Source organism: Mixophyes fleayi, chromosome 2 (assembly GCF_038048845.1).
Source record: "Mixophyes fleayi isolate aMixFle1 chromosome 2, aMixFle1.hap1, whole genome shotgun sequence".
In the NCBI taxonomy this organism is placed as follows: domain Eukaryota; kingdom Metazoa; phylum Chordata; class Amphibia; order Anura; family Limnodynastidae; genus Mixophyes; species Mixophyes fleayi.
This window is the reverse complement of record NC_134403.1, coordinates 143,685,240-143,699,960: the sequence shown is the minus strand read 5'-3', so window position 1 is coordinate 143,699,960 and position 14,721 is coordinate 143,685,240. Positions and strand designations below refer to the sequence as shown.

Below are 14,721 nucleotides of genomic sequence, written 5' to 3'. Positions count from 1 at the left end.
ATTAGGGGCCTTTGAAGCTGCTACAGGTGACACTGCTATTTTCTAACACTGGGATGTGCTGAGCCACCATATATATGCACACAACAGACTCTCTGGCTTCACATTTTCCACTTTAGTAGCTCAACTTATCAATGGATTAATCTGAAATACCATATTTACACTGCAGTTATGATTTAGGCCTTATTCCCCACATTTATGTGATGGGTTAACCCTTATAACTGTAAGTTCTCTATGTTCACAACACACATCATACGCTAAAACGGAACGCTGGGTTTAAATGAAGGCCACATGTATACTAAATGTTGAACTATGTTTGTAAGGCATCCAATTGACTAACAGAAAGAAAGCTGTCTGAACAACATTGGGTAGGGCATGCTCCAGTACAAAAAAAAACCTTGAATGTATTTGAAACATATATAAGAATGTCGTCTCTGTGGGCTACTCAATAAACCTGTGTATTTTCAGACACGTTGTCTTAGATGTGTTTCAAAAATTAATAGCTGCAAAAAGAAAATTCATATCTGACTATGCCGATCATATATAGTCATTTTGAAATGTCTGGTTGCACCAAGGGTATCAAAACACAATAATACCATACAGTTTTCAATAAAGTTTGTACTGACATAATCTTGTTTTTATAAAAAAAAAAAAAAAATACGATTTATCATAAACATTGTACATGTACAATATGAAATATTGTGTTTTGTGGTGTGTGTGTTTCTTAGTTTTTGTTTTCTTAAAGAGATGATTATTATCGTAGATTTGTAAGGCGCCACAGTATTCTGCAGACAAAATGAAGACATGAAAACAAAGGGTATGAAGGACCCTGCTCATTAGAGGTCTTACATTCTAAAGGGAAGAGGGCACAGCTGAAACAAGAGGAGCGAGTGTGGCTCAGAGTGGAGATTGGCATAGATGTGAGGGTGCATTAATGTGACTAATGTTATCGAGGATAGGTCGCCTAAAAAAAAAAAGATGGGTTTTCAAAGAAGATCTAAAGATTTGAAGGCAGTAGGAAAGTCTGAGCGTGGTAGGGAATTCCATAAGTGAGGAGCAGCACAGGAGAATTCTTATAGGCGGTAGTGAGAGGTGGTTATCAGTGACGAGACAAGGCGCAGGTCAGAGGTAGATCTAAGAGGGCGGGAGGGAGAGTATTTTGATATGAGATTTGAGATGTATACAGGGGTGTTGAGGGCTTTGTAAGTAAGAGTGAGTAATTTGAATTTGATTCTGGAGGACGCGGAGCCAGTGTAAGGATTTGCAAAGTGGTGTAGAAGATGTGGAGCAGTGAGAGAGGAAGATCAGTCTTGCAGTAGCATTTAGGATGGATTGAAGTGTGGATATATGGGTGTCAGGAATGCCAGATAGTAGGAGGTTGCAATAGTCCGGACGGGAGATTATGGAAGTAATTGGAGAAAATAGCCAGAAAATTAACACATTTGCACAAGGCTGCTTATTTGAACCATTTGAGTACACATTCTGACCTGTATAATATTAAATATAAAGTATTGGCAAATACAGATTTTTGTTTTGTTTAAACAAGCTGTTTAGCTGCCAAGGGCCATACCGCTGTTGTCCACTTCCTTACGTTAACCAGATCATTTCAATGCTCTCTGTTATGGTAAGAGGTGATTGTCGCCTATAACTATATCTGCAAAGTTTAAAATGTAAATCAGTCATCTTGTAAGAAAAATATGTTTATGGAGCTGTTATTGTTGGTTCCTCTAACACCTAGTGCCTTCTGAGGAACAGCAAGCATTTAGCAGGATGCTTACAGGCTAGAGCTTTACTCAGGTGTGTAGAGTAAATGTGAGGGCATAATGAAAGGCATGTTTGTGTATGTAGAGAATTTGTGCAGTATCCTGGAGTAGTGGCGGACAATAGTCGGCCTGCTGAGTTGGCTGCTCCCAATATGCTTCAAGTAAGTAAGTGTGGGAGAGGTGTTAGGGATTTACGAGAGGATGTTTTGTCACGAGTGGGGGTCTCAAAGTAAGTGGCAGATCTGAGTGATATCTGTTGGTATTTTGGTGCATTTTACTGAAGATGTTTGGAGGCTGTGGGTTTTTTTTTCTCCTGTTCAAATTAAGGGTAATGTGAAGCCCTTATCGTGGTTGGAAGGCTGTACATGCGGTCCTTGAATTGTAGCACTGTATTCGTGTTGTGGGAACATATGATTTTGTGCCCATCTCCCAAATTAACAGTTTTTTTTTATCTAAAATTTCTTCTCAGCCCTATAGTCTCCTCATTGCTTTTTCTTCAATCTGTCTTCCACTCTCCTGAGAGTGCTTCTTAGTTAAATGTTGTACTTTTCAATGTTGTAAGAGTATACAATAGCATACACTGTGTGAAAGAACAAGTTACATTTATTTAACAGAATACAGGAAATGTCAGTGTTCAGATCAACTTTTAAGGTCATTTTAAGTAGAGATGAGCGCACTCGGATTTCCTGAATCCGAGCCCACCCGAACGTTGCCGATTCGAGTCGGATCCAAGACAGATCTGGGTATTGGCGCCAAATGAAAACTTGAAACCGAGGCTCGGAGTCATAATCCCGCTGTCGGATCTCGCGATACTCGGAACCTATAAATTCCCCGCTAGTCGCCGCCATCTTCACTCGGGCATTGATCAGGGTAGAGGGAGGGTGTGTTAGGTGGTCCTCTGTCCTGGTAGATCTCGTGCTGTGCCGTGCCGTGCCGTATCAGTCCAGTGGTGCTGTGCTCTGTCAATTTTGAGTTCAGTGGTGCAGCTGGGTCCTGTGCTTCTAAGGGCATAGTTCTTATTTCCCCAATATTCCCAAGTGTTTAAAAAATTTTAAAAAAATACAAAAAACTAATTAAAAAAGTTTTTAATTACAACAAAATTTGCAAAACCAATCCTGCAGTATAAGCCCATTGGTACTGCAATATTACCAAGTTCACTGATTCAGCAGTATAAGTCCAGTGGTACTGTTATTACAAAGTTCACTGATTCAGCAGTGTATAAGTCCAGTGGTACTGCAATATTACCAAGTTCACTGATTCAGCAGTATAAGTCCAGTGGTACTGTTATTACAAAGTTCACTGATTCAGCAGTATAAGTCCAGTGGTACTGCTATTACAAAGTTCACTGATTCAGCAGTGTATAAGTCCAGTGGTACTGCTATTACAAAGTTCACTGATTCAGCAGTATAAGTCCAATGGTACTCTCCTGTGCCGCATATAATTTTTAAAGGCTTTGCCGAGTGTGTGTGGCTTAGGGTTACGCTCTCTTGTGCTACATATAATGGAAAATCAAAATTTGGAGTATAAAGTAGGGAAAGATCAAGACCCACTTCCTCCTAATGCTAAAGCTGCTGCCACTAGTCATGACATAGACGATGAAATGCAATCAACGTCGTCTGGCAAGCCCGATGCCCAATCTCCTAGTACAGGGCATGTAAAATCCAAAAAGCCCAAGTTCTCAAAAAATAGCAAAAAGAGAAAGTTGAAATCATCTGAGGAGAAACGTAAAGTTGGCAATATGCCATTTACGACACGTAGTGGCAAGGAACGGTTTAGGCCCTGGCCCGTGTTCATGACTAGTGGTCCAGCTTCACCCAAGGATCTAAGCCCTCCTCCTCCCCCCCCCCCCCCCCCCTACAAAAAATTTGAGAGTTATGCTGTCAGCAACAACAACAAAACAGCAAAGAACTCTGCCTTCTAAACAGATGACATCACAAATCCCCAAGGCGAGTCCAAGGGTGTTGTTGGTTGTGAACCCTGACCTTTCCATCACTGTACGGGAAGAGGTGACTCCATCCAGCATTTGCAGCACGCCCTCTGCATATGCTGGAAGGATCACCCACAGTCCAGTTACAGATTTGGCTAATGAAGGTGTGAATGTTGTACACCAGGAGGAGGATATTGATGATTATGATGCAGACAGATACCAAATTGCCTTTCTCAATTTCTATTTATATTCTAGATTATATAACGGCTGAATAGTTTTCTATTTTACTCCTAGTGGAGAGAGGATCTGATGCAGACAGATGCCAAACTGCCTTTGTCCATTTCTTTGTATATTTGAATTTCTAGTTCTACAGTCTATGCAGGCTGCTTTTTTTTTATATTCAACTACAAGTGTAGGGCGGGGGGGCATAGATAGCCACCAAAGTAACGTGGTCCATTTAATTTCACTTTCTAGCTCCACAGTCTGCTTTTTTTTATCTTCAAAGTATTTACAAGCCTTGCAATCTAAATTAACTAGAGGTAGTGACGTGGTAGAACTCCAAAAGGCAGTTTGGAAGCCCCTGTACAAACTGGCTCTAATTTTTAACTGAGTTGTCCCCCCTCTAGTGTGTACTCGGAAAGAGTTTTTAGTGCAGCGGGGAACCTGGTCAGTGAGCGGCGAAGGAGGTTGCTTCCTCACAACGTTGACAAAATGATGTTTATAAAAATGTTGACAAAATGATGTTTATAAAAATGAATAATCAATTCCTCAATGAAGTACAGCACTGCCCTCCAGATAGTACAGAGGGACCTGTGGTTGTGGAGTCCAGCGGGGACGAATTGATAATGTGTGAGGAGGAGGAAGTACACACTGTAGGGGGAGAGGAATCAGAGGTTGAGGATGAGGACGACATCTTTCCTCAGTAGAGCCTGTTTAGTTTGTACAGGGAGAGATGAATTGTTTTTTTGGTGTGGGGGCCCAAACAAACCAATCATTTCAGCCACAGTTGTTTGGTAGGCCCTGTCGCTGAAATGATTGGTTTGTTAAAGTGTGCATGTCCTATTTCAACAACATAAGGGTGGGTGGGAGGGCCCAAGGACAATTCCATCTTGAAACTATTTTTTGGCATTATGTGACCATTCAACAGTCGTTTGCCATGTTCAAAAAGTAAAAGAAAATGTCAACAAATTCAAAAAATTTAATCAAAAGTTAAATGCCCTGTCATTATTTTAAACAAGAGGGTTTGACGTGGTAGAATTAGTGTAGTGTTAATATGTTATAAACACTACACTTGGAACTTGGAGGAGGTATTGTGGCCCCGGTATCCAATTTAGTGCCGGGGCCACCCCACTACGCAGTCCAGATACTTGTTTGGTGGAATTCTGACCAGTTGAGCGTGTAACTATTTATTATATTGTGGCCCCGGTATCAAAGTTAGTACCGGGGCCACCCCACTACACAGTCCAGAATTTTTTTTTGTGAAATTCAGAGCCGTGGAGGGTTTTTTATTAATTATTTTGTGGTGACCAGTCCTCTACGCAGTCCAGATACATTTATTGCTGCGATTTATACCAGTTGATGGTTTTCTTATTATATTGTGGGGACCACTCCACTACGCAGTCCAGAAAGATACCTCGTTGCAACGTTTTGGACTAATAACTATATTGTGAGGTGTTCAGAATACACTGTAAATTAGTGGAATTGCTTGTTATTGAATGTTATTGAGGTTAATAAGAGCGTAGGAGTGAAAATAAGCCCAAAAACTTGATTTTTGAACTTTTTATGCTTTTTTCAAAAAAAATCCGAACCAAAACCTTTCGGCAGGTGTTTTGCGAAACAAATCCGAACCCAAAACATCGCGAAAATCCGAATCCAAAAACACGAGACACCAAAAGTCGCCGGTGCACATCCCTAATTTTAAGCCAGTGTACTTGCTTAGTTGCTGTTTTTAAGATGCTGAAAGAATATGGAAAGAGCGAAGAGGCAAACTTAGCAGCTGTCTTGTCGTTCTCTCTCCAATAACTAGACATTCATGTGGTATATGAACCTACTAGCTGTTAATCCTGTCTTTACTCAGTAATAGAATATATTTCTGATGATTTAGAGGCTTACATTTTCTAGGTCTTCCGCAGACATGTCGGAGAAAGCCTCTGAAAATGATCCACTGTCATCATAGTTAAAATAATTACCATAGCTAGTAATAGGTCAAATAATTTCATTAAATACTGTTCAGTGGCAAATTCCTGCTGTGTAGTGGACTGTCTGGAATGATAATATAATATCTAGTCACTAAACTGTGAATTTGAGAATGTGAAATGATATGGCGGACAAGTTAGAAATTTTCTTCCGTCTTACACAGTAATGTAATGATGAAATGACGTGCAGCTTTTTTCTGCAGCACACTTTAAGTGACTGAATAAGTTGCTAATGACTTTTTAACTTCTCTTTGACCTTTATATTAATTAAGTTGGGGCTGGACAAATCCCAGGAGCCATTTCTATTAATGTAAATGAATATCCCTCTTCCCCAGCTCCTTAAAAATGTTATACATTTGACTTGCTTGCTCCAGAATTGTATGTGCCCCCCCCCCCCTTTTTCACCCTCTTAACAAGTTTTATTTAGTCAGATTTAATGTGGTTCTTTACAATAAACATTTACTTGCACAGAATGGTACATTTCTTGTTACCTTTCTCTCCTTTTTTTTTTATTTTTTATCCAAATCATTTTAAGTTACCGTGCATTTTCTACATTTAAAACTATGCTTCGGATTGCTGTTGTTTAGAATAAATACAGTTATCTAGATAATCCTAGAGTATGTATCATTATAGTAGAATTAAACTAAGTAAACAATATCTGAATACAGTCTGTAGAAACATGGAGTTATATGCATTTAGCCTAACCATTTCCAGGCATACTTTTGGAAAATTTACTTATAGTCTAGAGGGGGGGGGGGGGGGGGGGAATTAATCCTTTTAAATGACTCGCATTATTATAAATTCTCACATTTGTTAGAAAATGATCATTTAACCAGTATTTCCTGTAACAACACTACACATCTTACTATATGGAACATTCATCTACATGGTACATGTATCCCAGTATATTCTCAAACGCTAAACAGAAGTGACGTCTTTGGTAAGAATTTTAAGACGCTTCATGCCAAAGTCATACTTCTGTTTTTCTTTGCAACTCCAACCTCGTTTTGGCCTCTTCCTCTTTTCCTATTTGTTCACTTCTTTCAGTCTCCAGCAATCTCTGCTCTCTACTCCCTCACAATGGTATCCACATTTCACTCTCCTCTTACATTCTTACTTTACCCCTTCACAACAACCATCAACTCCTTTTAATTAAGGACTGCACAAACTAAAACACAAGCTGTCTTGCATAAATAAGCCATTAATAACATTCACAAAGATAGAAGTAAACACTTCTCATACCTTGACAGAACTAGAGATATTTCACACTTGTATTAATATTGGAGAGGTTGACTGCAGTATGGCATAACAAGTAGTCAGCAAGCCTGCTGTGTGTATGTACATATAGATTAATCAGCTTGCATTTTAGGTTGTGTGCTCCTTAAATTAGTTGCTACGAGACTACCTTCTTGGCCGTCAAAATCATTCATCGTCATTTATTTAGCGCCACTGATTCCGCAGCTCTGTACAGAGAACTCATTCACATCAGTCCCTGCCCCATTGGAGCTTAGTCTAAATTCCCTAACATACACACACAGAGAGAGAGAAAGAGAGACTAGGGTCAATTTTAATAGCAGCCAATTAACCTACTAGTATGTTTTTGGAGTGTGGGAGGAAACCGAATCACCCGGAGGAAACCCACGCAAACGCAGGGAGAACACACAAACTCCACACAGATAAGGCCATGGTCGGGAATTAAACTCATGACCCCAGTGCTGTGAGGCAGAAGTGCTAACCACTTATCCACCGTGTTTCTCCATATGCCATTTGCCCCATCCATTGTTCACACTTCTCGTCTCCAATTTAAAAATATTTCCCATTCCTTAGCTTTTTAAAGCTAGCGCTCACATTGGCATGTGCCAGCTGGAATGCTTTCTCCATGGCTAACAATTTTTTTTTTACCCTCTTATATCCTAAAGTTTTTTTTATTACTGAATCACTGCTTCTCCTACTGCTCTTTCCATGGAGGGAGGGAGGGGGGGGGTGACATGGAGGTGCAGTTTTAGTCCTCTTGTCTCCACATCTCCGAAATGTACCAAGAACTGTCTCCACCTTGTTTCCTTTATTTGTACTTGGACCCACCCTTCTCGCCCTCTTTTTGCCTGTTACTATTAAGTTAGCATAATTTATTTTATGTACAGCTGCCTCCAGGGTTTGTGTTTTTGTTTTTTTGTTGTTTCCTTCGGGTCTATTGATTTCTTGCTGTTGTCTTCGTCCCATATTCACTCTAGTTGAAAGATTGTGTATTGGTGCTTTGCAGTGTTTGTACGGAGTACCATAAACAGTGTTTGTGTCTTTTAGTAATTTGTATTGTAAAGTCTGCACTGGTGTGTCGCCTGTAAACAATAATGAAACTAAACGCCATGTGAAATGGAGGGAGGCATGTACCAGAACTCTCAAGAAGGGTCTATATATGTATTTTAGTGTGAATTGTTATCAAGTAGCACAACACATGGGTCGCAAGATAATTTTTATGGTGTTGTGTGCTGAGAAGAAATGGAATACAAGCTCTTTGCAACGTGTTGTTGCTCAGGGGCTGAGGCCATGATGCAACCAATAATGACTTTTCTTGTTGGCAAGTGAAGCAACACCCCTCTCCCACCTAAATAGCGGTCAGTCCGCATCAGTGTTCTACCAAGGGCCTTATCCTTGGGTGCTCCACCTGGCTGTTTTGACGTGCCATCTGGCTCTTGGAGTCCTATTATAGTAGGACAAACCATTGTTTGCTCTGTTATAATAGGCACGGTGTAAGCACTGCAGCCAGCAGTGTGTGTGAGACCACTGACCTTTAGTCTGACCAGTCCTGGCCATCAGTCCAGGCAGGTGTTGGAAATAACCGCCATCACATTTCATCATTATTGTCAAGTATTACTGTCCCCACCTGACTACTTAACGCCACCCAGCTGTCAAAATTTTCTGGAAAGTATACTATGTATTGTAACTGACTGCCATCTGTGTTTCTCTCTTAACTTAAACTTGAACCCCAGCGGAAGTTGAGGTCAGGACAGCACTGTCAACGAATCTTGACAGCAGATTACTTCAAGGAGGGGGGTAGAGAGAGACTGTGAGGGTACTTTATCTTGATACCAAATTTTGCTCTGCATACTGGACCTAGCTCCGGGTATGGGTCTACATCAGTGTTGGCTAACCTGTGACACTCCAGGTGTTGTGGAACTACAAGTCCTAGCATACCCTTCCAGCAAGAAGCTGCTATAAATTGGGAAAGCATGCTGGGACTTGTAGTTTCACAGCACCTGGAGTGTCAAAGGTTAGCCAACACTGGTCTACATATTCGACCTGGCTCCTTTTTATGGGTCTGCATTTCATCCCACACCACTAGTAACTACACAAAAATGCCAGTGGCTGATGTAATTTCAGTGGCTTATAATACGTCTGCCGTACATTGGACACACTTTTCACACTTTTACAATTGTTATTCCGCTTCCTTATGTGTCAAGTGTTCCCCACACACCTCTTAGATTGTAAGCCCTTTTGGGTTATAATCTTTACCTTTTTTGTTTTATGTAATAAGTCATTTGTGCCATAATGTCCCCACAGTGCTGTGTAGTATGGTGGTGGTTTATAATAGGATAATACAAGTATTAGACTGTGTAGACATTTAACTCTTGAAAATTATGTCTCAAAATACCAGGATTTCTAACTTTTGGAGCTGGCTCCTAGATTTCAAACATGTTAATTTTTGTTTAAAATAGGGCAATTCATATAAAAACTTAGCAGCAAAATCTGTACAGTGCCTAAAAATGTACTGCAGGTGCTTGTATATTTAGGGTAACTTCGATCTCAGTGAGATTTACCGCTTTGATTTGTATGGCAGGTTCCTATAGTGTTGTCCATCTTTGTTAAGAGAGAGAGAGGTTAGATTTACTAAAGCTTCTAAAAAGGGAAAATAGGTGTTGCCCATAGCAACCAATCAGATTCTAGGTATCATTTCTCTTGTGCATTTTAGAAAATGATAGCTAGTATCTGGTTCCTATGCACCTTCACTTTTCTTACTTAGAAGCTTTAATTAATCTACCCCATAGTTCCTGTTTTGCAGATAAGTACATTTAGTGTGAAGACAGATATGTTTGACATGTTATTTACAGAAAGTAACTTTAAATAGCAATATATGGTACATAGTTCACTTCCCTTTCAGGTACTGATGTGAATCTGTGGAGTATTAAGTGAGCATTTTGGAGAGAGATATTTGCTTATATTTCTTCATTGTGTTGTGTGAATGATATACTTGCCTGCCAGGTTCTCCATGGTTTTGTAGCTGTAGTTTTCATATCACTCTTTGGTACATAAGCTGTGGTTTAGAAGCATATTTAGCATTGTGAGATTATTTTGCAACCTATTGACTTTTTAGTACCACAGGCATTATTTCATGAAACTGAGAATTCAGTATTACACCACACTGAAGCCACATCCTCCTTCTGTGTGCCTTATTAATATGCATGATGCTTTAAAACTTTATTTTTTTACATTCTGTAAAAAACAGTCTAAATGTTTTTTGGATATTTTAAGCACTAATTATATAAATTGTAGTTTAATCACCACTTGTAAATCACTACAGCGTAGGAGCCAATTGTCCCTAATTTCCAGGTACAGTCTCAGATTTTAAAGATTTGTATTATTCTACATGCTAGATGCAGGTTTTACCATCAGTTCTTTTAATGTCTTATCCTTACACGTTTAATATTTTCTTTTTTAAATACTCATTTACAGTAAAGTGCTTTATTAAGTTTAGTAAACATGGACAGTATAGTCTGTGTGTGTGTCTGTGTGCTTGTGTGTGTCCTGCCTAGATCAACTCGGCAGCAAAATGTCCCTGAAAGTTATTTTAAAAATGTTTATGTAAACAAGTTATTAATGTGAGCATTGTATTTTTTTATTATGTACTTTTACTATAACAGAAGATTTGAGTATTGGTATTACGGACAGTGTTCTCCCCAATAATAATTGCCAGCTGGGTGGCATTAAGTAGTAGTCACATGGGGGCAGTGTATTACTTTGCAGTCATAAAGAAAAATGTTGGAGGCTATTGCCCGCTCCTGCCAGGACTGGTCTAACACACACTGATGGCTGTAGTGCTCACATTGGGCCTGATTCATTTAGGAAAGTTAAGCAAAAAAATGTAGTACGTTTTCTTACTCAAGTTTTCTGGACAAAACCATGTTGCAGTTCAAGGGGTGCAAATGAGTTTATTATTTTGCATATAAGGAAAATACTGGCTGTTTTTTCATGTAGCGCATAAATACTTGATAGCTTATTTGCACACTGAAATTTAAAGTTGATCTAGGACATTCCCTACCCCAACTATAAATCTGCCCTCACATTTCAAATTTACTTCTCCCCCAATGCAGCATGGTTTTGCCTTGCTTGCTTTTGCTTAACTTTCCTTAATGAATCAGACCCATAGTGTCTGTTAAAAAGGGAGAAACAATGATTTATTCTTTTATAATAGGACTCTGCTGGGCTCCAAGAGCCGGGGGGGCAAGTAAAAACAGCCGGTAGGAGCACCCGAGGAATAGGTGCTGGGGGGGGGGGGACACTGACTGCAGATATATAATAACATGACTCTTGTTCAGAAACTACTCATTTTACTTTTGTGTATATACTTTATTTATTTTAAGTAAATGGGTTTTCTCTGTGTGTTTGGTCAGCAATGCAATTTACAAAAGGGCCTACTTTCTAAGTGGATGAATATTAGTATTTACATTGTATGTCACAAATCTGTACAAGCTGTCCCACTGCATTGGAGCTAATCAGAATTTCCATCAATTAGACAGGGATTGAATGCAGCTAAGTTTCACCTTCTTAATACTGCTTGGAAGTTTTCTACAAGTAATTGATTGATTGAACAACACTTATTAGCTCTTAAGGCCAGCACAAAGATTAGGGCAACCGGACTATTAATGGGGTAAGAAATACATGCAATAGTTTGTGCACAACCAGCAGAACATGGAAAGAGAACTCCTCCTGCATGTTCCCGCCTTAATCTCTGAAAGTTTTACTTTAGGATGTCCTTGAATATTGAATGTGTGTGTGCTTTCTTCAAACCAAACACTTGTTTGAAACATTTAAAGTGATACTTGTGTATTTTTTTTTTTCTCCACAGCATTCATTCAGTCTGACAATATCATTGAAGTGCTTCGTTTCGATGAAGGCGGTCTATTAGAGGTAACTTACAATGAGAAATAGAACTTGTCTGCAGCTAAAACAGTGCATATGACAGACCCACACCCCCCCTGAGTTAAATATGCAAAATACGAATTGGTTTCACCTCAGTGTATTATACATAACTGCATTACATACCTTTCTATACACTAAATATATGGCCCCTAGCGGGTATTATTATTATCATTTATTTGTTAGGCGCCACAAGGTATCCGCAGCGCTGCACACAGTACTAACAGTAGACTATACAGGGTGAAACCATACAGAACAATGAACAAAAAGTACCAATACTTCAGAAACTCCGGCTAGTCATATGCAGTAAAGACGGAGCGGAAGAACAGGTATGGAGACAGTAGGGGAGGGGGCCCTGCTCATACGAGCTTACATCCTAAGGGAGGGTAAACAGACCAGGCACAAGAGGAGCCAGTTGAGGCAAGAGGAGAGAAGGGAGGAGATGGGGGTTAAGTAGATGGTTGGTAGGCTTTGAGGAAGAGGTGAGTTTTGAGTGCACGTTTGAAGGAGCACAGAGTAGGAGAGAGACGGATGCAACGAGGGAGGTTGTTCCAGAGAAGGGGGGCTGCATGGGAAAAGTCTTGGATTCTGGAGTGGGAAGAGGGTAAGGAAGGACTTTCTTTTTATTCTTCCCCTTGTGGGATTAAATTGCCAACTGCCTTATTGTGAGGTTTGTTTGTTCTTCAGGGTTTTTTTGTTTTTGTTTTTTTAACCTTTCTGTGGATGAAAGCAGTTAGGATTTTTAGAGTGTGTTGATGCTGAATCTGTCCTTTGTTTTATCCCACATAATATGTAATTTTATTTATTCATCAATTAGCCAGAACTGACTACTGGGCCAATTATAAACAAACAGCCTTGAGATGCATTATATCTGAGCATCCATTTATAATATCAGCTTTGCTCCGCTTCCTTCCATCATGTCCCATGAAGTTGAAGCTAAGGATCCAGCCTTAAGGCTAGGGATCTTTATGTTCCTGGCACACAGTGCTCAAAGTTAATGCTGTGTGTTTCTAATGTGAGAGCACATTGAGCTTCTGTGTTTTGAAGGAGAATCTTGTGATGTCACCTGTGATATACCCTTAGTGACAAGCATGTTATGGCAGGCCTGGCCAACCTGTGATTCTCCAGGTGAAGCTAAAAGTCCTAGCATACCCTGCCAACTTTTGGCTTGCTATCTACTGGCAAGGCATGCTGGGACTTGTAGTTTCACAACACCTGGAGAGCCACAGTTTGGCCAGGCCTGTGCTAGGGATATGTAAGAGAGTTGGTTCAAGTCTAACTGCACACACTCTCTGGGGAAAACTGGTAGCAAATGTATGAAATCAAACACACTTTAGACCGTTTTTAAACATGTTTATGTGCCCTTTTCAGGCATTGTTCTTCTGTGCAATACTGTCTATTTTACTAGTTCGTAGTGTAAAAGCATAAGAAATAGGCTGTGCTGTGTTCTAAAATCTTGCATGCAGTTGAAAAGAAATAGAATGCACAGGTAGGGAGGGCACTGTTGACTTCTATATGGCTGTTTTTAATTCACTTTTTATGCAGATATGAACAAGGGAAAAGTGCAACAAAATTAAATTTGGAAGGTGTGAACAAGCCCCCATACATTCTTGATTAAATCGTAAATGGCTTGCTATGGGAGACCCTCCCTCTGAAGATTATTGTAAATTCAATTTCTCATAAACATTTATATAAGGGGAAAAACTCATTTTAACTTTGGTGGAATATTGATGGAATTGTCCCATTTCTGTGAAACTTTTGAAAAAGGCTTTTTGTTTTTTAAATAAACCAAATGTTTAGAATTTAACGCAGAGTTACATTTTGTCTGGTTGTCTTTGTCTTTTTGAGTTAAACATTATAATGATGCATTTCTTGTATTGGCTTTTACATATCATAGCTAGTAATGGCTGTCGATCTCTCTCCATACATTTACTGTCTTTAATATCATATAGTAATGTCTCATTTCAGGGCTGCTGAATAACTACTTAGTATAAATCCATCCTGTCTTTTTACACTTTTAGTAGTATTAGAGGTGTCAGTGGGGAGCAGCCTCTATTATAAATCCTTTTTTTTTTTTTTACCTTAAATGTTACTCACCTGCAACATAACAGGCTTTGGCAAATTCATCTTTCAAATATCACTTAAGGTTTAGATGAGCCATAATGCTCAGATAACTTAAAATCGTAACTGGAAAAATCTCAGCCCTTTTTCCAATTTCCAAGATTAATGTACATGAAAGTTGTATAAGGATAAACATCAATGAAAGCAAATTAAGTTGATAAAAGCAGACTGTGCAGTTATGCCAGTTATGTTAATGTGCCTTTGTTTTGTACAAGGTATAATAAACCTTGCAGAGAAAGCTTAGTGAAATGTTAGCTGCCCCATTTCCTGAATGTCTGCTCCCTTTCATGCCACGAGCTGGTTTAATTTAATGGAGCTATAACATGAAAAATGTCTAAGTGTTTGGATAAGGGGGTATATACGAAAGAATATTCCTCTTTGCATTTTACACCAGGGTAATTGGGTTTGCTATTTCTTTATCTGCTCCTGGACATGTTTTCACCAACACCCTAGAGTAAATAAATATCCTTTTCTGTTAAAACAGTCCCCTAAATTATTGTGATTATAGTGTTGATTGTACTGAATG

The 14,721-nt window shown here is 39.4% G+C and overlaps 1 protein-coding gene across 1 annotated transcript in view; it reads left to right on the top strand.

Annotated features, from left to right (window-relative positions):
* The window catches only part of TMEM131 (transmembrane protein 131), a 169,588-nt gene that overhangs the window by 25,205 nt on the left and 129,662 nt on the right, over nucleotides 1-14,721 (top strand). Inside the window, exon 2 of the mRNA XM_075200119.1 lies at nucleotides 12,004-12,065. Within this exon, the coding sequence (XP_075056220.1) occupies nucleotides 12,004-12,065 (62 nt within the window). The remainder of the gene's footprint in view (nucleotides 1-12,003; nucleotides 12,066-14,721) is intronic.